Source organism: Puma concolor, chromosome A3 (assembly GCF_028749965.1).
Source record: "Puma concolor isolate L17-30 chromosome A3, mPumCon1.1.hap2, whole genome shotgun sequence".
Classification (NCBI taxonomy): Eukaryota; Metazoa; Chordata; class Mammalia; order Carnivora; family Felidae; genus Puma; species Puma concolor.
The window spans coordinates 102,194,827-102,219,608 of NC_141669.1; the positions used below are offsets into that span (position 1 = coordinate 102,194,827).

The 24,782-nt window shown below is 36.4% G+C and overlaps 1 protein-coding gene across 16 annotated transcripts in view; it reads left to right on the forward strand.

Moving 5' to 3' along the window:
* Positions 1 to 24,782, forward strand: part of TASP1 (taspase 1) — a 320,757-nt gene that overhangs the window by 61,000 nt on the left and 234,975 nt on the right. For all 16 annotated transcript variants that reach the window (XR_015249356.1, XR_015249355.1, XR_015249357.1 and 13 more), the window contains exon 7: positions 530 to 609. Coding sequence is in view for 13 of the 16 variants with exons in the window: in XM_086701663.1 (XP_086557789.1) it covers positions 530 to 609 (80 nt within the window). In the remaining 3 variants the exon portion in view is untranslated. The remainder of the gene's footprint in view (positions 1 to 529; positions 610 to 24,782) is intronic.

Here is a 24,782-nt window from a genome sequence, read left to right on the forward strand (position 1 = left end):
TCTGAGAGTCATATATTTTATAGGTCATTTATATATTTTTGTTGCATTAAGACTTGCAAATGTAAGCACATCTCATTGTTTTTGGTCATCTCTAGATGTACCCACTCATTTTAGGTAGACCCAGGTGTTATAGTAGGTAAGAATACTAAATCTGAGGACATTCACTGATACTTTGACTCTTAACTTGGTTAAATGGATCGTGTGACCATGATGATCCAAGAGAAATCTTAGTATTTTCCATGGGGAAATCAACTATTTTTTGCATCTCAGGGTGAATTTTGCCGGTTTTTACTTGTTGGTTATTGCAAATGAAATTGTACCATTTCCAATTGTAAAATTTCTAACTTGGGGAAAATGTTTAAATAATTTTGGGGCATGTAGCCATATTGTTATTTTGAGGTAATAAACCTAGAATTATATCTATATGCAAAACATTTTTTCAGTTGCCTTACTATATGATTTATATTACTTTATTGATATAGGAAGAGATGAAACTGAATTTTTAAAAGAATAATTTTTCTGTTGTTAGCTTTTTAGTTGGAGAAGGAGCCTACAGATGGGCAGTAGATCATGGAATACCCTCTTGTCCTCCTAACATCATGACCACAAGTGAGTAAAAATTTTTCAAAATTAAGCTATATTGGCATATATACCTGAAAGTGTTACATTGTTTTAATCCACATGGTACTCTGATATTTAAGGAAGGAAGCTTACATGTTGAAATATTTAAAGTTAAAAGATACATTGAAAGTTATTTGATTTTAAGCCACTTTTTATATTCCTGAGGTTTCCCCCATTCTCATGCTTTTATGGAAGTATTGCTAAAGGATCCCTTTTAGGTTACTTAATATAATTACTAAGAATAAAACCTTAATACTACCCCCCTCATAGAGGGAGAAGAAAACAGAGGTCAGCATTTATCTGTCTTTGAGCTGAGGAAGGCCTTCCTAGGGACCAAGTGCAAGAGAAGGAAGAACAAAAGTATGACTACATAAGAGTTAAGACTGAAAAAACACTTACCATAACACTTACCATGACAAAGTGATACATATCCTTAATCCGGGAGAAGGTATGTCAAATTTAAAACCACACAAATACAAATAATACCCAAAAAGAAAAATGATCAAAAGTCGTAAATATATAATATAATATAACTAATAGGGAAATTCAAATTAAAAAGAGTACATGTTAAATTTGTTCCCTCTTAATTTCTGAAAGAGTTAAAAATACTGTATTACTGCTCATAAGTGTGTGGTGAAATGAACATAATACATTGTAGGTACAAATGTAAATTGGCAGAAATTTTAGGGGACAACTAAGTAGTATAGAGCAAAACCTTAAATTTATCCTGCTTGTAGGAACTTGTCATTAGAAATAGAGACAAAGATTTATGTAGTTCTCAATAAGCATTATTAAGAATATCAAAACTAAATGGCAACCAACAGAAGGGGAGAAGATCTTTGCAAATGACATACCAGATAAAGGTTAGTATCCAAAATCTATAAAGAACTTATCTAACTCAACACCCAAAAAACAAACAATCCAGTGAAGAAATGGCAAAAGACATGAATAGACTTCTCCAAAGAAGACATGCAGATGGCCAACTGACACATGAAACGATGCTCAACATGACTCATCATTAGGGAAATACAAATCAAAACCACAATGAGATACCACCTCACACCTTTGAGAATGGCTAACAGTAACAACTCAGGCAACAAGAGATGTTGGAGAGGATGTGGAGAAAGAGGATCTCTTTTGCACTGCTGGTGGGAATCCAAACTGGTGCAGCCATTCTGGAAAACAGTATGGAGCTTCCTCAAAAAGTTAAAAATAGGACTACCCTACGACCCAGCAATTGCAGTACTAGGCATTTATCCAAGGGGATACAGGTGTGATGTTTCGAAGGGGCACACTCACCCCAATGTTTATAGCAGCACTATCGACAATAGCCAAAGTATGGAAAGAGCCCAAATGTCTATTGATGGATGAACAGATAAAGATGTGGTATATATATTTACAATGGAATATTAGTTGGCAATCAAAAAGAATGAAGTCTTGTCATTGGCAACTATGTAGATGGAACTAGAGGGTATTATGCTAAGCGAAATTAGTCAGAGAAATACAAAGATCATATGACTTCACTCATATGAGGACTTTAAGACACGGAACAGATGAAAATAAGGGAAGGGAAGCAAAAATAATATAAAAACAGGGACGGGGACAATACACAAGAGACTCTTAAATATGGAGAACAAACAGGTTTACTGGAGGGGTTGTGGGAGGGAGGGTGGGCTAAATGGGTAAGGGGCATTAAGGAATCTACTCCTGAAATCACTGTTGCACTATATGCTAACTAGCTTGGATGTAAATTAAAAAATAAAAATAAAAAGCAAAAACAAAAAACAAAAAACACTCAACAGTTTGTGAAAAAAAAAAAAAAGAATATAAAAAAATTTGAAAAAATCTTAATGCCCAACAGAAAGAAATGTAAGCAAATTATCATACGATGATATGTAGTAACTCGAAATTGTTATCAAGAATAATGTCTGATAATGATTAAATCTAATGACTGAAAAATGAAAAATGAGTTATAAATATTTACATGTGAAATGTAAAAATGTTAAATTTTTATTTTTTACCATGCTAATCTATGACTATAATTTAAAGAATCAAATGAGAAAATGAGGAATCATTAACTGCGAGGAGTTAAACCAAAAAGGTAATGATTATATATCATAAGAGGTATTTGATAAGGATCAGCTTTTAATAACATTATATTCAAAATGAATAATCATGTAGCTGAATGTTATAGGGAGGCAGAGAAATATGTACATGGTAGGCAAACAGGGAGTGTTAGAGGTCTAATTCTCATAGTCCCCACCACTAATTCTACCTTAAAATCTTCCCAGTAGCATGTATTTAGTTTTTATGTCAGGCAAACAAATCTGGTCAGTTGATAGTTCCATTTTGTTTTTTCTTGGAGACATGCCAGCTGGCACCTTAAAGTTTAGAATGGGTTCACAGAAAGCCTGCTGAGGGATTGTCATCCCTGGTCTTTACCTCACTATCATTTTGGATTCCCATTTTGTCTCTCCAACATCAAATTCTCTGATTCCTGAGTCTCATATGTTTGTTTCTTTTTCATTGTATTCCATTGATATATGTAAGACTAGAAATTGTTTTCCCTGGGTTTTGAAGAAATTGTTCTCTCATGTTCTAGTTTCCAGTCTTTCTGTTGTGCATTTTGATTCCCAGTTCTTTGTGGTATATTTTTCATCTTTGGAAGGAAGCCTTAATTCCTATGTTCTTCTTATTATAATGAAACATCTTGGAATGGGTCTTTTTTAATTCAGTATGTCTGGTACTCATCCTGAGTACTTTTAATCTGGAAATTCATGTGCTTTATTTTGGGGAGAAATAAAAAAATTGTGTATTAATATCTTCCCTTATCTTTCCTCTTTTTTATTTTTCTAATTTCTATGAATTGGATGTTGGATCTCATGCTCCAATCCCTTGTATCTTTTTCAAAAGTGATTTTTTCTTCTTTTTGAAATCATTTTTGTCCTACTGTCTCAGAAATGTCTTCAGTTTTGTCTCCTAAACCTTCTACTTCTGATGAATTTATAATTTTGGATTTTATTGTCTTAATTACTAGAGATTCATCTGTGATTAATCCTTTTTTTTTTTTTTTTTTTTTAATTTTAAGTAAGCTGTATGCCTAGCGTGAGGCTTGAACTCACAACTCCGAGATCAAGAGTTGCATGCTCTGTTGACTAAGCCAGCCAGGCACCACACTGACTAATACTTTTAAAATGTAGTGCACTGTTCTTATTTCATGAGCTCAATATTTTTGCTCATCTCTTAGGATATTATGGTTTAAAATTTGCTATCTGCTGTTTCTGCTTCTTCTTTCCTTTTGTTTGTTTCATGCATGTTAGCAAATTTTTCTATCTAGTGACCCCTTGCTGTTTTCACATTTATGAATATGGTACTTAAAAGCCATTTGGAAGCTTTGTGTTTGATGACAGGTCTGGTTGACCTCAAGAAGGGTGGTGTGATCAGGCTCTTTTGTTGGGGGGAATTCCCAGGTATTCCCCCCAACAAAACCAGTTGTATCTGTTTTCTTTTGGATTAGTGAGAGAGAAATTTTCCCAGGTCTGCCAGGGCTATAGCCAGTATTGTGGTACAGAACAAGGGCAGGGGCTGGAGGTCTCACCTTTCCTGTTTCAGACTTATGTAGAACCCCTGATGTAGAACTTTTGTGTAGAGCCCCTGATGATACCTGTTCCCACTTGTGCTGGATGTACACTAATTTGAGGTCCATATGGTTTAGTCAACCTCATATTTTCTGCGGGCATGAAGGGGGGATTTAGGCATCTCCATGTTTCTTACTGACACTTTCCACCAGTTCTCCTATTTTTAGTCCCAACCTGGCTTTCAGAAATACCAGGTGCCTGGGGCGCCTGGGTGGCTCAGTCGGTTAAGCGTCTGACTTCAGCTCAGGTCACGAACTCACGGTTCACGAGTTTGAGCCCCACGTCGGACTCTGTGCTGACAGCTCAGAGCCTGGAGCCTGCTTTGGATTCTGTGTCTCCCTCTCTTTCTGTCCCTCCCCTGCTCATGCTCTGTCTCTGTCTCTCTCTCTCTCAAAAAAATAAACATTTTAAAAAAATTTAAAAAAAAAATACCAGGTGCCTTTTATTCTGAGGTCTTGTAGTGTTTCTTTGGAAGGAATTTGTTTACTTTGGAAGAGATTAGTTTGCGTTGTGATGTCTTGGCTACCAGGCATCTGGATTCATCTTCCTCTACTCAATCAGTAACTGTCCATTTGCTTTCTGTTTTCTGAAATTGTGTTGCTACTGCCCTTTTTGTCATCATCCCTTATGTATGTCAGTCTTTTTTCTCCCTTCAGTTTCTTTTTGGTAAGATTTTAGTAGGGTGTGAAGTGAACTCATTTATATATTCACTTTGCCAGTTTTACTTCAGAGCATTTATATAAAAAGGTGTTATAAAATCACAATTACTAGATATTTTGCAGGAGGACAAAAATATTTTTGACTAATATATTAGTATCCTCAAAATAAGAAATATATATTTGTTTTATGCCATAAACTTCTTATATAACCAACCAGCAAGAAATATTCTCTGAATAAATAGGTATTTGAAAGTTGTGTGATTATATTCACACACACACATATAATATGTATATTATATATAATATATTACAAAAAATCATATTGACCTATGGTCAATTTAGAGGGAGAAATTATAATTATTATTTAGATTAAACATTTTTTTAAATGCTATTCTATATTGGGCACTTGTCTATTCCTCAGTAAAAATTAGTTTCTATACTTGGTAATGATGTGTTTTAACCTTGACTACCTTTTGTGTTGGTGGGGGGGCATAACTGGTGGGTTTTTATCCCCTTTCAGTGTTCCAAAGTTTTCGGAATGTCTTTCTCAGTTTATTCTAAAATAATATTTTACATAGTGTCTCACATACTTAATACTTCATTCCTCTATGTAGATGTAAATTTCTATCTGGTATTATTCCCTTCATCTGGCACAAGCATTTCTGGTAATGCGACAGGTGTCGTGGTGAAAAATGCTGTCAGCTTTCATTATCTGAAAAATCTTTATTTTGCCTTTACTTTAAAAATATTAATTTCTTGTGGGATACAGACTTCTAGGTTGTCAGGTTTTTTTCTTTTAGCACTTTTTTTTTCCCTTTTTTTTTATTATGGTTAAAAAATGTGACATAAAATTTGCTATTTTGACAGTATTTAAGTGTGTAATTTAGTGTATATTCAGTGTTATATAACCAGTACGTATTTCCATAACTTTTTTATCATTCCAAGCAGAAACTCCGTGTCTGTTAAACAGAAAATAACCGTTTCCCGTAACCTCCATTCTGCAAAGTCATTCTCTATGATTGCCTGTTCTGGGTACCTTCTATAAGTGTGAATCATACAGTATTTGTCCTTTTGTGTCTGGCTTATTTTACTTAGCATAATGTTTTCAAGGTTCATCCATGTTTGTAGCATGAATTAGAATATTGTTCTTTTTCTCTCCTTTTCAGATTTTTTTTTAAAGGTTTTTTATCTTTGGTTTTAAAAAGTTTAACCATGGTATGCCTAGGTGTGGTTTCTTTGTGCCTAGTTTTTACTGTGCCTGCTGAATCTGTGATTAATGTTTTCAATCAAATTAGGGAACTTTTGGACAATATTTGTTTAGATTTTTTTTCTGGTTCATAGTCTTCTTCATTTGTTTCTGGGACTTCATTTCTACTTATATGAAAACACTTGATACTGTCACATGTTATTGAAGCTCTTATTTTAGCTGTTTTTTTTTTTTTTTCCCCTCTGTGCTTTCTGTACTAGTCAAGATTCTCTACTGAAACAGAACCAATAGATCGATTGATCTATCAGATTTATTATTGGCTTTTATATTTAACGCAATTATAGAGGCTGACAGGTCCCAAGATCTTCAGGGTCAGTCAGCAAGCTGGAGACTCAGGAGAACCAGTGGTGTAGTTCCAATCCATGTCCAAAGGCCTAAGAACCAGGAGAGCTAGCTGTGTGCTTCCAGTCTGAAGCCTGGCAGGCTCGAGACTGAGGAAGAGCCAATGTTTTAGTTCAAGTGTAAAGGCAGGAAAAAGTGTTGCAGTTTGAAGGCAGTCAGGAAAAAAGGATTCTCTTTTATTTAGGGGAGAGTTTGCCTTTTAGTTCTATGAAGGCTTTTGACCGATTGGAATAATTCCCCCTATATTAGGGAGGGCAGTCTGCTTTACTCAGTCTACCAGTTTAAATGTTAATCTCATCCTCATCAAACACACCCTCGCAGATATGCCGAGAATAATGCTTGACCAAATATCTGGGCACCCTGTGGCCCAGGCAAGTAGACACATAAAATTAACCAATATGCTTTCATTTGTATGATTTCTGTTGAAATGTCTTCAGGTTCACCAGTCTTTTTTTCTGCAGTGTCCAATTTGATGTGAACCTAATGTAGTTATTTCTTTACAGTGTAAAATATTATGTTTTCATAATATTTAGAACTTTCAGTTCTAAATTCTAAATTTCAGAATATTTAGAACTTTCAGTTCTAAAGTTTACATTTTTTATAAAATTTCTATATTTCTCCTGAAATTCCCTTTGTCTTCACTTATTATACCCATTGTTAACATATTGATTGTTATTTTATTTATTTTTAAAAATGTTTATATCCAGGCACCTGGGTGGCTCAGTCGGTTAAGCATCCGACTTCAGCTCAGGTCATGATCTCACAGTCCATGAGTTCGAGTCCTGTATTGGGCTTTGTGCTGACAGCTCGGAGCCTGGAGCCTCCTTCAGATTCTGTGTCTCCCTCTCTCTGACCCTCCCCCATTCGTGCTCTGTCTCTCTCTGTCTCAAAAATAAATAAACATTTAAAAAAATTTTTTTTTAAATGTTTATTTCTTGAGAGAGTGAGAAAGAGAGTGCACATGCGTGAATGCATGGGAGCACGAGTGGAGGACGGGCAGAGAGCAACAGGGAGAGAGAATCCCAAGCAGGCTCCACACTGTTAGAGCAGAGCCCGACAGAGCAGAGCAACCCACGAATCGTGAGATGATGACCTGAGCCGAAATCAGGAGTCAGATGCCTGAGTGACTGAGTCACCCAGGTGCTCCTGTTTATTGCTATTTTAAAATCGTTGATTGCTAATTCTGAAATCTAGGTCACTGGTAGGTCAATTTCTATTGACAGGGTTTTTTTCCTCTTGACTCTATCACTTTTTTTTGTTTAGTTGTATGTCTCATAATTTGTTTTTTTGTTACATCTTGGGCATTGTAATGATATGTTGTAGAGACTATGGGCATATTATCTTCCTTTGAATGATGTTGCGTTTTGTTTTAGCATGTAGTAAAATTGTAGATCACCTTGATTTTGTTACAGCCTGGTTTTAGACTTTGTGAAAGTGAGTCCCATTTCAGTTTTGTTCTTATTTCTAGAGTTAATCCTTAGTACTAGTTTGTGGTTTTTTTCCTAAGATATGGCCTTTCTAGGGTTTCACTTGAAAGTCTCAAGCTTTAAACTTTGTCTCTCCTACAGCAAGTGTTTGTCAAAATCTGTCAGCTTTTCAGCTGTTGTTTTCCTCACTAACCTCTATGGAATCTTGCATCTTATATAAACAGTTAAGGGCTCATTCAAGAATTTGAAAGGATGTTTACATAAATTTGGGGGCTTCCCTTTTTCTGTGTGTGTGGCTTTCTCCTTTCCAGGATTCCTCCCTCAATTTCCAGCTGCTTCAATAGTCCCAAACACTTTCAACTCCACCTGGCAAGACTGTAGTTTTCTATTTGAGATCTATTTGCTGTGCCTCTATAGTTTCGACTGTAGTGCCTCATAGAGAAAGCTGTATGAATGTTGATGTCATCCAGTGTGTTTCTTTTCTTTCAGTGGTTGAATCTTCTCCTATTTCTACCAGCTTTTGGTCACTAGTCTTCAAATAGCTTTTTGTCTTTAATTAAAAAATTTCTGACCAGAGTTTCTGATTGTTATTGTTTTGTGGATTAGTCTCATATAAGCAACTCCATTACCAGGAGCCAGAACCTATGCTTTGTAAATGTGTACTATTAGCAGATATAATAATATAAATAACAAATATAAGTTAACAAATATAACATTTCACATTATAAAAGGGAGTTGATTACTTAAACATTATATTTGTTACTTTTTAATTGCACCTTTTTTGTTACCTTTTTTTAAAAAAAGATGTTACTTTTTTTTTTTTAATTAGAGCATTCTACATAAACCTTCCCCTTTCCCAGTCCCAGCCTCTCCTGTCCACTCCAACAGCCACACTTACTTGTTGATTTGCTTCTTTCTGTGTCAACAGAAATGCTGGAATATATAGTATTATTCTTTTTGTTTTAGATAAATGGTATCATACTCTATAGTATTTTTAGTAAGTTTTTAGAGGAGTGATATCATAATATGATATTTCTTATGTTTTTCATCAGTCAGCAAAATATATTCTGAAATCTATCCATGTTGATATATATAGAAATCAATTAATTTTTAAACTGCTGGATAGCATTTGCTATACATTTTTTTTAGCTGTTTCCTTATTGACGAGCATTCACGTTGTTCCTAGGTTTTGCCATTAATGTTGATGATTTCACAAATATTCTTGTACAAATGTGTTTTATTTACCTAGTTGGAAGTAGATTTGCTCACTCAGAATATACATTTACCATTATCCTGGCTATTGCCAGATTCCTCTCCTAAGAGCTTTTATTTTTTGTCTATTTTTGAGAAATCTGTATTTGTAAAGTTGCTGCCATTATTGACCATAAAGTAGCTCAGAGCATAGGCTTTAGAGGCATACAACTTTGTGTGACCACGGACAAGTTACCTCCAAGAAACTTTTCTCATGGAGAGGTTGTGTTTACTTGAGATAATGTATAAAGAATTCTTATTCCAATCTCTGGCACATAGAATCACTCAAATGTTAACTATTAATATCACTTTTACTATCATTAATGTGTTGGACATGAAGATAATTCTGGTGATATAATTTCATCAGAATTTAATCAGTCTAGCTCTTCAACACTGACTTGTGGTTTTAGTGATTGATCCAACTGGAGTTAGGTGTAACCATTAGAGCAGTGGTTTTCAACTTTGGCTGCACATTAGGATCCCTGGAGAGCTTTGAAAAACTCTGAAGCCCTGGCTGCACCCAAAACCAGCAACTCTGTAGCTGGCACCCGTGCATCTGACGTTTTTAAAGTTTTGCAGGTAATTTCAATATATATTCAATTTTAACATGTCTGAGATAAAGCTTCTGTGTGTTTTATTTAGTTATTAAAAAAATTTTTTTTTAATGTTTATTTATTTTTGAGAGAGAGAGAGACAGTGTGCGAGCAGGGGAGGGGAAGAGAGAGAGACACAGAATCTGAAGCAGGCTCCAGGTTCTGAGCTGTCAGCACAGAGCCTGATGCGGGGGTCAAACTCACAAACCATGAGATTGTGACCTGAGCTGAAGTTGGATGCTTAACCCACTGAGCCCCCCAGGTGCCCCAAGCTTCTACATGTTTTTGAGTTCTTCCAGAAGACTCATTAAAGTTGAAATTGAAAGTAGTTTTGTTGTCTCTTAGTAAGGACCAATCTTAAATAGCTTGTGCTACAAAGTTGCCACCATCTATTCCTTAATTTTTAGCTGTTTTATGCTTTGATTGGACCTGAGGTACATGTTTATATTAAGTAAAGAGTTGATTGGGGACATTATTTTATCCTATCAATTTATGGGCATGATTCTGCTACAAGGAATCCTATTTTTTTTCTATTGGCTGGGTTGTGATTTTAGAGTTCTTCTGCCTTTGAGTAGGATACTTTGAAAGACAACATGATTGATAAAACATTTTATGTACTAATTTTAGAATTTTATTATAACAGGTGTGTGATATATTAGTACTTCGCTCTTTAATATGACCAGTTATGCTATTTTAAATTTTTTATTTTTAGGTAATTATAAATTCACATGCAGTTGTAAGAATTAATATGGAGAGATCCCCATGTACCCTTTTCTCAGTTTCCTCTAATGGTAATCTTGCAAAACACAGTGCAGAATCACATTTGGGATATTGATGTTGATGTAGTCAAGATACAGAACACTTCCATCTTCACAACAGTTTCTCAGGTTTCCTTTTTTATAGTCATACCTCCTCACCTCCATGCCCTCCTTAGCCCCTGGAGCCACTAACCTATTTTCCATTAGTATAATTTTGCTATTTCCAGAATGTGATATAAGTGACACCATACAATATGTAACCTTTTGGGAACTGGCTTTTTAATAATTCAGAGTAATTCTTTGGAGATTCATCCAGATGGTTGTATTTATTAATAGCCTATTTCATTTTATTGCTAAGTAGTATATGATATGGGTATACCACTGTTTGTTTAATCATTTACCCATTGAAAGACATCTGGATTGTGTCCAGTTTGGGACTGTTATAAATAATGCTGCTATAAACCTTTGTGTACATTTTTTTCTATAATTCTTTTTGAATATTTTGGCAAAATACACATAACATTAAATTTATCATCTTAAATATTTTTTAATGGTACAGTTAAATGGCTTTTAGTATATTCACATTTTTGTGCAGCCATCACTACCATCCTTCTATAGAACCCTTTTTGGTTCTTGCTGGAAGATGGTGGCGTAGGAGGACTCTGGGCTCACCGCGCGTCCTGCTGATCACTTAGATTCCACCTACACCTGCCTAAATAACCCAGAAAACCACCAGAGGATTAGCAGAATGGAGTCGCCGGAGCCAAGCGCAGACGAGAGGCCCACGGAAGAGGGTAGGAAGGGCGGCGAGGCGGTGCGCGCTCCACGGACTGGCGGGAGGGAGCCGGGGCGGAGGGGCGGCTCGCCAGCCAAGCAGAGCCCCCGAGTCTGGCTTGCAAAAAGCGGAGGGGCCTGACGGACTGTGTTCCGACAGCAAGCGCGACTTAGCGGCTGGGAGGTCATAAGTTAACAGCTCTGCTCAGAAAGCGGGAAGGCTGGAGGACAAAGGGAAGGAGAGCTGCTGAGCCCCCTGACGACAGAGCTCAGTTTGGTGGGGAACAAAGGCGCTCGCCAGCGCCATCTCCCCCGCCTATCCCCCAGCCAAAATCCCAAAGAGAACCAGTTCCTGCCAGGGAACTTGCTCGCTCCGCGCAAACACCCAACTCTGCGCTTCTGCGGAGCCAAACCTCCGGCAGCGGATCTGACTCCCTCCTGCTGCCACAGGGCCCCTCCTGAAGTGGATCACCTAAGGAGAAGCAAGCTAAGCCTGCCCCTCCTGCCCCTCCTGCCCCTGTGCACCTTGCCTACCCACCCCAGCTAGGATGCCAGATCCCCAGCATCACAAGCCTGGCAGTGTGCAAGTAGCCCAGACAGGCCACCCCACCCCACAGTGAATCCCGCCCCTAGGAGAGGGGAAGAGAAGGCACACACCAGTCTGACTGTGGCCCCAGTGGTGAGCTGGGGGCAGACATCAGGTCTGACTGCGGCTCCGCCCACCAACTCCAGTTATACACCACAGCACAGGGGAAGTGCCCTGCAGGTCCTCACCACGCCAGGGACTATCCAAAATGACCAAGCGGAAGAATTCCCCTCAGAAGAATCTCCAGGAAATAACAACAGCTAATGAGCTGATCAAAAAGGATTTAAATAATATAACAGAAAGTGAATTTAGAATAATAGTCATAAAATTAATCGCTGGGCTTGAAAACAGTATAGCTGACAGCAGAGAATCTCTTGCTACAGAGATCAAGGGACTAAGGAACAGTCACGAGGAGCTGAAAAACGCTTTAAACGAAATGCATAACAAAATGGAAACCACCACGGCTCGGATTGAAGAGGCAGAGGAGAGAATAGGTGAACTAGAAGATAAAGTTATGGAAAAAGAGGAAGCTGAGAAAAAGATAAAAAAATCCAGGAGTATGAGGGGAAAATTAGAGAACTAAGTGATACACTAAAAAGAAATAATATACGCATAATTGGTATCCCAGAGGAGGAAGAGAGAGGGAAAGGTGCTGAAGGGGTACTTGAAGAAATAATAGCTGAGAACTTCCCTGAAGGGGGGAAGGAAAAAGGCATTGAAATCCAAGAGGCACAGAGAACTCCCTTCAGACGTAACTTGAATCGATCTTCTGCACGACATATCATAGTGAAACTGGCAAAATACAAGGATAAAGAGAAAATTCTGAAAGCAGCAAGGGGTAAACGTGCCCTCACATATAAAGGGAGACCTATGAGACTCGTGACTGATCTCTCTTTTGAAACTTGGCAGGCCAGAAAGAATTGGCACGAGATTTTCAGTGTGCTAGACAGAAAAAATATGCAGCCGAGAATCCTTTATCCAGCAAGTCTGTCATTTAGAATAGAAGGAGAGATAAAGGTCTTCCCAAACAAACAAAAACTGAAGGAATTTGTCACCACTAAACCAGCCCTACAAGAGATCCTAAGGGGGACCCTGTGAGACAAAGTACCAGAGACATCACTTCAAGCATAAAACATACAGACATCACAATGACTCTAAACCCATATCTTTCTATAATAACACTGAATGTAAATGGATTAAATGTGCCAACCAAAAGACACAGGGTATCAGAATGGATAAAAAAACAAGACCCATCTATTTGCTGTCTACAAGAGACTCATTTTAGACCTGAGGACACCTTTAGATTGAGAGTGAGGGGATGGAGAACTATTTATCATGCTACTGGAAGCCAAAAGAAAGCTGGAGTAGCCATCCTTATATCAGACAAACTAGACTTTAAATTAAAGGCTGTAACAAGAGATGAAGAAGGATATTATATAATAGTGACAGGGTTTATCCATCAGGAAGAGCTAACAATTATAAATGTCTATGCGCCGAATACCAGAGCGCCCAAATATATAAAACAATTACTCATAAACATAAGCAACCTTATTGATAAGAATGTGGTAATTGCAGGGGACTTTAACACCCCACTTACAGAAATGGATAGATCATCTAGACACACGGTCACTAAAGAAACAAGGGCCCTGAATGAGACATTGGATCAGATGGACTTGACAGATATATTTAGAACTCTGCATCCCAAAGCAACAGAATATACTTTCTTCTCGAGTGCACATGGAACATTCTCCAAGATAGATCATATACTGGGTCACAAAACAGCCCTTCATAAGTTTACAAGAATTGAAATCATACCATGCATACTTTCAGACCACAATGCTATGAAGCTTGAAATCAACCACAGAAAAAAGTCTGGAAAACCTCCAAAAGCGTGGAGGTTAAAGAACACCCTACTAACGAATGAGTGGGTCAACCAGGCAATTAGAGAAGAAATTTAAAAATATATGGAAACAAACGAAAATGAAAATACAACAATCCAAACGCTTTGGGACGCAGCGAAGGCAGTCCTGAGAGGAAAATACATTGCAATCCAGGCCTATCTCCAGAAGCAAGAAAAATCCCAAATACAAAATCTCACAGCACACCTAAAGGAAATAGAAGCAGAACAGCAAAGGCAGCCTAAACCCAGCAGAAGAAGAGAAATAATAAAGATCAGAGCAGAAATAAACAATATAGAATCTAAAAAAACTGTAGAGCAGATCAACGAAACCAAGAGTTGGTTTTTTGAAAAAATAAACAAAATTGACAAACCTCTAGCCAGGCTTCTCAAAAAGAAAAGGGAGATGACCCAAATAGATAAAATCATGAATGAAAATGGAATTATTACAACCAATCCCTCAGAGATACAAACAATTATCAGGGAATACTATGAAAAATTATATGCCAACAAATTGGACAACCTGGAAGAAATGGACAAATTCCTGAACACCCACACTCTTCCAAAACTCAATCAGGAGGAAAGAGAAAGCTTGAACAGACCCATCACCAGTGAAGAAATTGAATCGGTTATCAAAAATCTCCCAACAAATAAGAGTCCAGGACCAGATGGCTTCCCAGGGGAGTTCTACCAGACGTTTAAAGCAGAGATAATACCTATCCTTCTCAAGCTATTCCAAGAAATAGAAAGGGAAGGAAAACTTCCAGACTCATTCTATGAAGCCAGTATTACTTTGATTCCTAAACCAGACAGAGACCCAGTAAAAAAAGAGAACTACAGGCCAATATCCCTGATGAATATGGATGCAAAAATTCTCAATAAGATACTAGCAAATCGAATTCAATGGCATATAAAAAGAATTATTCACCATGATCAAGTGGGATTCATTCCTGGGATGCAGGGCTGGTTCAACATTCACAAATCAATCAACGTGATACATCACATTAACAAAAAAAAAGAGAAAAACCATATGATCCTGTCAATCGATGCAGAAAAGGCCTTTGACAAAATCCAGCACCCTTTCTTAATAAAAACCCTTGAGAAAGTCGGGATAGAAGGAACATACTTAAAGATCATAAAAGCCATTTATGAAAAGCCCACAGCTAACATCATCCTCAACGGGGAAAAACTGAGAGCTTTTTCCCTGAGATCAGGAACACGACAGGGATGGCCACTCTCACCGCTGTTGTTTAACATAGTGCTGGAAGTTCTAGCATCAGCAATCAGACAACAAAAGGAAATCAAAGGCATCAAAATTGGCAAAGATGAAGTCAAGCTTTCGCTTTTTGCAGACGACATGATATTATACATGGAAAATCCGATAGACTCCACCAAAAGTCTGCTAGAACTGATACATGAATTCAGCAAAGTTGCAGGATACAAAATCAATGTACAGAAATCAGTCGCATTCTTATACACTAACAATGAAGCAACAGAAAGACAAAGAAATTGATCCCATTCACAATTGCACCAAGAAGCATAAAATACCTAGGAATAAATCTAACCAAAGATGTAAAGGATCTGTATGCTGAAAACTATAGAAAGCTTATGAAGGTAATTGAAGAAGATTTAAAGAAATGGAAAGACATTCCCTGCTCATGGATTGGAAGAATAAATATTGTCAAAATGTCAATACTACCCAAAGCTATCTACGCATTCAATGCAATCCCAATCAAAATTGCACCAGCATTCTTCTCGAAACTAGAAGAAGCAATCCTAAAATTCATTGGAACCACAAAAGGCCCCGAATAGCCAAAGTAATTTTGAAGAAGAAGACCAAAGCAGGAGGCATCACAATCCCAGACTTTAGCCTCTACTACAAAGCTGTCATCATCAAGACAGCATGGTATTGGCACAAAAACAGACACATAGACCAATGGAATAGAATAGAAACCCCAGAACTAGACCCACAAACTTATGGCCAACTAATCTTTGACAAAGCAGGAAAGAACATCCAATGGAAAAAAGACAGTCTCTTTAACAAATGGTGCTGGGAGAACTGGACAGCAACATGCAGAAGGTTGAAACTAGACCACTTTCTCACACCATTCACAAAAATAAACTCAAAATGGATAAAGGACCTGAATGTGAGACAGGAAACCATCAAAACCTTAGAGGAGAAAGCAGGAAAGACCTCTCTGACCTCAGCCGTAGCAATCTCTTACTCGACACATCCCCAAAGGCAAGGGAATTAAAAGCAAAAGTGAATTACTGGGACCTTATGAAGATAAAAAGCTTCTGCACAGCAAAGGAAACAACCAACAAACTAAAAGGCAACCAACGGAATGGGAAAAGATATTTGCAAATGACATATCGGACAAAGGGCTAGTATCCAAAATCTATAAAGAGCTCACCAAACTCCACACCCGAAAAGCAAATAACCCAGTGAAGAAATGGGCAGAAAACATGAATAGACACTTCTCTAAAGAAGACATCCGGATGGCCAACAGGCACATGAAAAGATGTTCAGCGTCGCTCCTTATCAGGGAAATACAAATCAAAACCACACTCAGGTATCACCTCACGCCAGTCAGAGTGGCCAAAATGAACAAATCAGGAGACTATAGATGCTGGAGAGGATGTGGAGAAACGGGAACCCTCTTGCACTGTTGGTGGGAATGCAAATTGGTGCAGCCGCTCTGGAAAGCAGAAATTTTTTAATTTTCCTCAGAAAATTAAAAATAGACCTACCCTATGACCCAGCAATAGCACTGCTAGGAATTTATCCAAGGGACACAGGAGTACTGATGCATAGGGGCACTTGTACCCCAATGTTCATAGCAGCACTCTCAACAATAGCCAAATTATGGAAAGAGCCTAAATGTCCATCAACTGATGAATGGATAAAGAAATTGTGGTTTATATACACAATGGAATACTACGTGGCAATGAGAAAAAATGAAATATGGCCTTTTGTAGCAACGTGGATGGAACTGGAGAGTGTGATGCTAAGTGAAATAAGCCATACAGAGAAAGACAGATACCATATGGTTTCACTCTTATGTGGATCCTGAGAAACTTAACAGGAACCCATGGGGGAGGGGAAGGAAAAAAAAAAAAAAAAAGAGGTTAGAGTGGGAGAGAGCCAAAGCATAAGAGACTGTTGAGAACTGAGAACAAACTAAGGGTTGATGGGGGGTGGGAGGGAGGAGAGGGTGGGTGATGGGTATTGAGGAGGGCACCTTTTGGGATGAGCACTGGGTGTTGTATGGAAACCAATTTGACAATAAATTTCATATATATAAAAAAAAAAAAAAAAAGAACCCTTTTTATCTTGCCAAACTGAAAACTCTGTACTCCTTAAACAGTAATTCCCTATTACCCTCCACTTAGCCTCTAGCAACCATTCTCATTTCTATCTTTATGAATTTGACTACAGTGGGTACTTCATATTAGTGGAACCATACGTTATTTGTCCTTTTATGACTGGCTTATTTCGTTTAACATGATGTTCTCAAGGTTTATCCATGTTGTAGCATCTGTCAGTTTCTTTTTAAGGCTGAATTGGAATATGAATATGGAATTCCATATATATGTATATATACACATGATGTACACACACACACACACACACCACAGTTTGTTTATCCATTTACCTGTTGATGGATACTCGGGTTGCTGTTCGGCCAGTATTTATTTTGCTGCTATGAACATGGGTGTACAAATCTCTGTTAGAATCCCTGCTTTCAATAGTTTTGAGTACTAAGAAGTGCAATTGCTGGATTTTATGGTAATCCTATTTTTAATTTTTGGGAGAATCACTGTACCCTTTTCCATAGTGGCTATGCCATTTTAAATTTCCACTAATAGTGCACAAGGGTTCCAGTTTCTCCACATCCTCACCAACATTTGCTATTTATTTATTTTCTTTAAATAATAATTATTCTAATGGGTGTGAGGTGGTATCTCATTGTGGTTTTGCTTCATATTCCCTAATGCTTATGATATTCAGCATTTTTCATGTGCTTATGGGCCATTTCTATATCTCTTTGAATGTCTCCCAAAAGGGGAAAAAGAGGTAAGTTGAAGGTGGAGAAAAAGCACAAGTCTTTTAAATTCCTTGAAAGTCAGTTCAGCTGGAGGGGGAGGGCATTGCAACAATAGCTGCCTACTTCTGTTTCTGCACCTTGTGACCAGTACCAGCAAGAAGAAATCAGAAGCACTGATTCCAGTATTTGGAGGACAGGGTCTTTATTGCCCAACCTGGCTCTCACAAGCTCTGTGCAATCTGCTCTCAGAATACGTGCATGGTTGTCTGCCAAATGGATGGGGATGGAGAATGGGTCGATTTCAGTAAGAGCTGAAATTGGCCCCAACTAACCACAGTTTACTTCAAGCCTTCCTTTGAAAGTAACAGCCTTAAATAGACTCCAGAGGTCTGTAACACTTGTATTAGATTTTGGCAGGACAGTTATTGTTTAGGTAGGGAGATAGATTCCTGTCACTTCCTACTGGGCCATCTTCTTTCTAACTCCATTTTATTAATTTTGTATTATAATCATTATGATTTAAGGATATTAATCCTGTCTCAATAGCTATTTGCATATACTAAAAAGTTTAAATATGTTATTTATCATTACTGTTGCATATGATATCTTTTGTCATATAGACATTTTAAATTTTATATGATTGTATCAGCCAACCATTGTTTTAACAGATTCTGGCTTTGATAACATTTTATGGGAAATCTTCTACTTTAAAACAAAACTATTAAACTAAAAAATAGCAAGTATCTCAAAAAACTCTGTTATTTATGCCTATATTGTTGGATAATGGTTTAACTTTTTTGGGCATTTAAAAAGTATGTGTTTAAATTATTAATATAAGATTTCATTTTTATGTGTAGTGTGAGGCAGGAATCTAATTTTTCCCCCCAAATAGGTAACATATTGTGCCAAGACAGCTTATTGAGTAACATTCATTTCCTACTGGCATGAAATATTATTGTTTTTTCTCCAATAGAATATACATCAATTTGTTTTTGGATTTGACGGGTAGTTCCATTAACTTTTTTTTTTTTAGTTCATTTCTGTGTTATTACTACAGTATTGTTTTCAGGCTTCATGATTAGTTTATTATTGGATATTTTGCAATTTGGGTTCATTTTGAAAATAACATTTCTCCACTTTGCTTTTTTAACCTATTTATTATAAACTATTGTATACCTTCTGTAGGTAGACTATTATGTTGGAGTTACAACAAACAAGTTTTCTTCTACATATATTCTGTGTCAGTTGGCTTTCTCTAATATACGTACTGTAGTAGAATTGTTGGATCATAGTGTCTGCCTATCTTCATCTTACCAGATGATGCCAAAATATATTTCAGAATGGTCGTTGCCAATGGATATAATTGTTTTCATATATGTATATTTATGTATATGTTCACATGTGTATATTTGTATATACACATACATTTATATAGCTGCCTTGCTAAACTCTTCTATTAATCCTTATGATTTATCTGTAGATTCATGTTGATTTCCTAAATTCATAATCATGTCATTTGTGAATAATGATAGTCGTGTTTCTTTCTTTTGAATCTTTATACTTTTTTCCCTTCCCTTTCATAGTGACAAAGGATCATTAGTATAGTTTAATTGAAGTGATGATATTGGACGTACTTAAGTATAATGCGTTTGATTGAAAATTTAGTGATATGTCGTATTTAGGGAGTTTTATTTTGAAAGATTTAAAAAATTGTAAATGAATTTAATATTGTATTTTTGTTTATTAAGAGGACATTAATTTGTTAGTGTAATGAATTATGTTGAATTTTTAAATGTTCAAACAACTTCATATTTTTTATGTTTGTCACATACTATATTATGAAAAAACTTAATTTTTTTTTCTTTTACTATAGTTGCCATATATTTACTTGCATGTGTTAGCAGCCCCATGAAAGACTTTGGTTAGTTGACTTAAAAAAAAATTTTTTTTTATGTTCATTTATTTTTGAGGGAGGGAGAGAGAGAGAGTGTGTGAGTGGGGGAGAGGCAGAGAGGGAAACACAGAATGCGAAGCAGTCTCCAGGCTCTGAGCTGTCAGCACAGAGCCTGGTGGGGGGGGGGGGGGTTTGAACTCATAAACCATGAGATCATGACTTGAGCCAAGGTTGGAAGGTTAATCGACTGAGCCACTCAGGAGCCCCAGAATTGACCTTTTTTTTTTTTTTTTTTTTTTTTTTAAAGAAATGGCACTCTGTATCTAGTAATGTTTACTGCCTTGAAGTCTACTTGTTTGATATTAAGATAACTGTAGGGACGCCTGGATGTCTCAGGCAGTTAAGTGTTCAATTCTTGATTTCAGCTCATGTCATATTCTCAGAGTTAGTGAGATCAAGCCCCACGTTGGGCTCTGTGCTGACAGTGAGGAGTCAGGTTGGGATTCTCACTCTCCCTTTCTCTCTACCCTTCCCCTGCTTATGTGCACATGCTCTCTCAAACTAAATGAGTCAACATTAAAAAAAAATAACTATAATAGTTTCCTTTCATTAGTATTTGCATGTATATCTTTTTCTATCTGTTTTTAATGTGTCTGTGTAATCTTATGTTTAAAAGCAACACATATAAATTAAAAAATTGTTTTGTGTGTGATCTTTGTATTTTAATTGGTGCATTTAGTCCATTTACATTTAATTTAATTACTCATATATTAGATTTGAATCTAATCTCTTACTCTTTGCTTCTTATTTGTCCCACATGGTCTGTGTCTCCTTCTATATCTCATTTCTTGCCTTCTTTAGTATTATTTTCCATCATTACATTTTCTTTTTCATTAATATGTTTCTGTTACCTTCTTTTACCATTCTCTTTGAATTAACTTAGAGATTTCAACATACATACTTAGGAAAGTTTATTAGATAATAGTACTTTTTACCACTTCTCAGCCAATGCAAGAACCCTAGAATACTGGAATGAACTACATGTAATGTCTTCCCAACTTTTGTGTTTTTATTTTAAACTCGGTATGCATTTAAAACAGTGGGAGACATTATTGTTTTATAACAGTGAGTTTTCATTTAGATTTGCCTATTTACTTTTTCCTTTGCACTTAATCCCCTCCACTTTTTTTTTTTGTCTTTCATCTTTCACTTTGTATTATTTTCTCAGTTCTGAAGAACACCCTTTAGTATTTTGATTACCATAGGTCTTGATGGTGACGAATTTGTTCATTCTTGTTTATCTGAAACTATTTTTATTTCACTTTCATTTTTGAAGGATATTTTCACTGAATATAGTGTTCTGAATCAGCAGATATTTCTTTTTAGCTCATTGCAGGTAATTAGTCCACTGTCTCAGGCTTCCATTTTGCTGTTGAAAAGGCTGCTGTCATTTTAACTTCTGCTTATTTGAAAGTAATCTGTTTTCCCTCTTGCTGTTTTTAGATTTTTCTCTGTCATTGTTCTTACTCTCTTTTACTTAATGTATCTTATTATGAACTTTTATGATTTTAATTTAATTTATGGATATTCTTTGGAATTATTAAATCTGTAGATTAGTGGCTTTTATAATTTTGGAAAAGTTCTTTTCCAGTTTTCTAAAACATTACCTTTATTCCATTCTTTTACCTTCATCTTATTAAATTCTGATTAAACGTATATTAGACCATCTCACCTTATCTTTCCTGTTTCTTAATGTTTCTTTGGTTTTCTCTATTTTATTTCTTTTTATTTTATTTTATTTCTTTTAGCTGTATTCTGGCTTTTTTCTGATCAGTCTTCCAATTCATCAGCTCCTTTTTCTATATCCTATCAGCTACCAAACATATACATTGAGATTTTAGTTTTGAGTATTTATTTTTTCATTTCTAGAAGTTCTGGGTTTTTTTGTTTTTTTTTTTTTTTGCTTGTTTTTTTAAAAATCTGTGCTATCTTTAGTTTACAGTATGAACTATAGCTACTTTCATGTTTTTTGTTTGTTTTTAAATTATTATAAGTGTGCTTGTTTTATATTTCTGCCTGATAATCTGAAATCCTAATTGGGATTTTTTTCTCTGCTTGTTGTCATTTATAGTGCCCCATCTTTTTTTTTTTTTTTTGTGCCTGATAATCTTTATGTGCTTATCATTGCCCTTAAATAATTATTTGTGTAATTTCACCATGGCCTAGGATGAAGGTGTTTTTCTCTTGTATTATATTTTGCATTTATTTTTGCCAATTGTGTGTGCACTGTTTATGGGGAAAATACTCCTCTGTCTGTCCTTTACTCTCATCCTACTTTCATACTCAGAACTCTCTACATCACTTTTGATACCAGATGTATGGGTTTCTACACCAAGCATTTCTTCAACACCGTCTGGGTGTCCTACAATTCAGTTCAATTCTGACTAACTGGAGTTAGTGTAGACCACACAGGTCAGGGCTGTCTTACTAGTTTACCCCCACCTCTTGCCTCATTAGATGCCAATTGAAAGTGTAGGTTGTCACTTGTACTGACCAACTGGCTATAAATCATAGGTTCCATGAGGCCATCCTTAGGTCCAATTAATTTGTACCATCCTCCCAACATGTAGATATGTTTAGCCAGCTGGCAACTCTCCAAACCTTGTACTTTTGGGATATTTATGGAGGTTTCATCTTCTAGGTATGCTCAGTCATTAACTCAATTGCCAGTCCCTCTCTCCTTCCCAGAGGATGGAGATGGGGCTGAAAGTTTCAAGCTTTTAATTATGGTTTAGGCTTTATGGTGTCTAGTCTTCAGCCTGACGCTAGCTAGGTGCCCACTAAGAATTGCCTCATTAGAACAAAAGGCATTCATATCACCCAGGGATTCTAAGGGATTTAGGAGTTCTGTGTCAGAAACTAGGGTCAAAGACCAAATATTAGAACAAAAGATGGTCCTAGTGCTCTTATAATTTAGGAAATTACAAGAGTTTTAAGAGATCTGTGCCAGGAACTAAGGTCAGAGACCAATATATATTTTTTCTATTATTTCACATACCATTCATCAGAATTTACTTAAACTTAGTTCAAAGCTTAACATTCCCTGACCTACCCAGACTTCATGTTTGCAAGTCTGTTGAAGGGCTCCAGTCAATCCCAAACTTATTAGGGGTAGTTTTTTTTGTTTTTTTTCTTTCTAATTCCTCTTATCACTGTCCTTGTCCTCCTCCTTATTTTTTTTCACCCTTAATCTAAGACAGTCTTGTCTGAATGGACTTCATGTTGGGATAGAAGGTAGGGACAGACTTGTATAGTTCTGAATCAGCTCTACTATGAGACCATTAGCCCTTTTAATACCTAGCTTATTGTGGGAAGTGTCTCTTATGAAACTTGGCTCTGGGCTTGACTTATATCTTTTCTTGATGCCTTTTAACCAAACTCATGTGTGCTTGTGTTGGCAAATGCTCACAGTGCCATAATAATAGCATTAGTCTCAGTTTACCCCCAGAATTTAGCTTGGTACTTTTGATAAGTTTTTTTAATGTTTTTAAGGTGCTGTGTTTTCATATTTTATCTGACATTTTTAGTAAATTCAGTAGAGAATTACTCTGAATAATTTAGCCTGCCATTATCAGAAAACTTTGATAATCTCTTTAGCATTATATTCTAGTTCATAATTTCTCTCTGTTTTGAAAGATTTTATTTTTAAGCAATCTCTACACCCAACATGGCACTCGAATTTACAACCTTGAGATCAAGAGTTGCATTCTCTACCAAGTGAGCCAGCCAGGCGCCCCTCATAATTTCTCTTTTATCAGCTGAATCTAATTGGCTGTTGAAATCTATATGTTAAGTTAAAACTTTTTTTTTAATTTTTTTATTTTTAGAAGTTCCATTTTGTTCTTCTTTAAGTCTGCCTGGTCACTGTATCATTTTTTGGTCCCCTAATTATATTTTCAATATCTTTTTTTTAAATTTCTGTGAGCATAAACATGTTTTATATTCTGTATCTGATTATTCCATTATCTGAGGCTTTGTAGGTCAAATTATGTTTTCTTATATTTGGCTGACTTTTTAAAAAAATAAATGTTTTTTTTTTATTTTAGAGACAGAGAGAGAGAGAGAGAGAGAGAGAGAGAGAGAGAGAGAATGAGAATCCCAAGTAGACTCCATGCTGAATGTGGAGCCCAATGAGGGGCTCCATCCTACCTCCCTGGATCATGACCTGAGCTGAAATCAAGAGCTGGGTGCTCAAGTGACTGAGCCACCCAGGTGCCCCTTATTTGGCTGACTTCTATTCTTTATTTTTGGTGGTTCATTTCTCATATACTTTGTAAAAAAAAATTTTTTTTTTAAACTATGGGCTCATGTTAATTGGAAACTGTGAATTCTCTAAGGTCTGGTAAGTTAAGGTATGCTTTTCCAGGGAGTATTTCATTTGTGTTTAATGGGTTTTTGAAGCACTGAAACACTAAGATGTGCATATGTATGTGTGTGTGTGTGTGTGTGTGTTCAGACCGGACAGATAATATGAATTCTCCTCTAAACTTGTCTGAATGTACTTTTTGCTCATAAATTTTCTAGTGAGACCTTTCCCCCTTTTACATTTATAGCCACAACTGAGACTTGCAAATTTCCTGTTTCTTTGTGAACAGTGGCCTTTTCTAGTTTTCCCTTTCACTATGCATATTACTCTTTGAGATTCCTTCCTTTTTTTGTCCAAAATCCTAAGATGTTTTCTCATGCTGCATTGTCCCAAGATTTCGTCTTGTCATTTATGCAGAAACCTTCAAAACTAAAGTTGGTAGTAGCATGCGTTAGCAGATACCTCTGGGTACCATCTACCTTTAGGACTCTTCTTGTCTATCTGTATTTGATCTTTTTCTTAAGGTTTTAACCTCTTCTAAGGTTATTTCTTTTATTCTCCTACTACTTCAGTGTACATTGCAAAAAATCTTAAACCCTTTTATTTGCCATTCTTACGGATTTTAGTCTGAGAAGGCTCTTCAGGATATCTCATTACTCC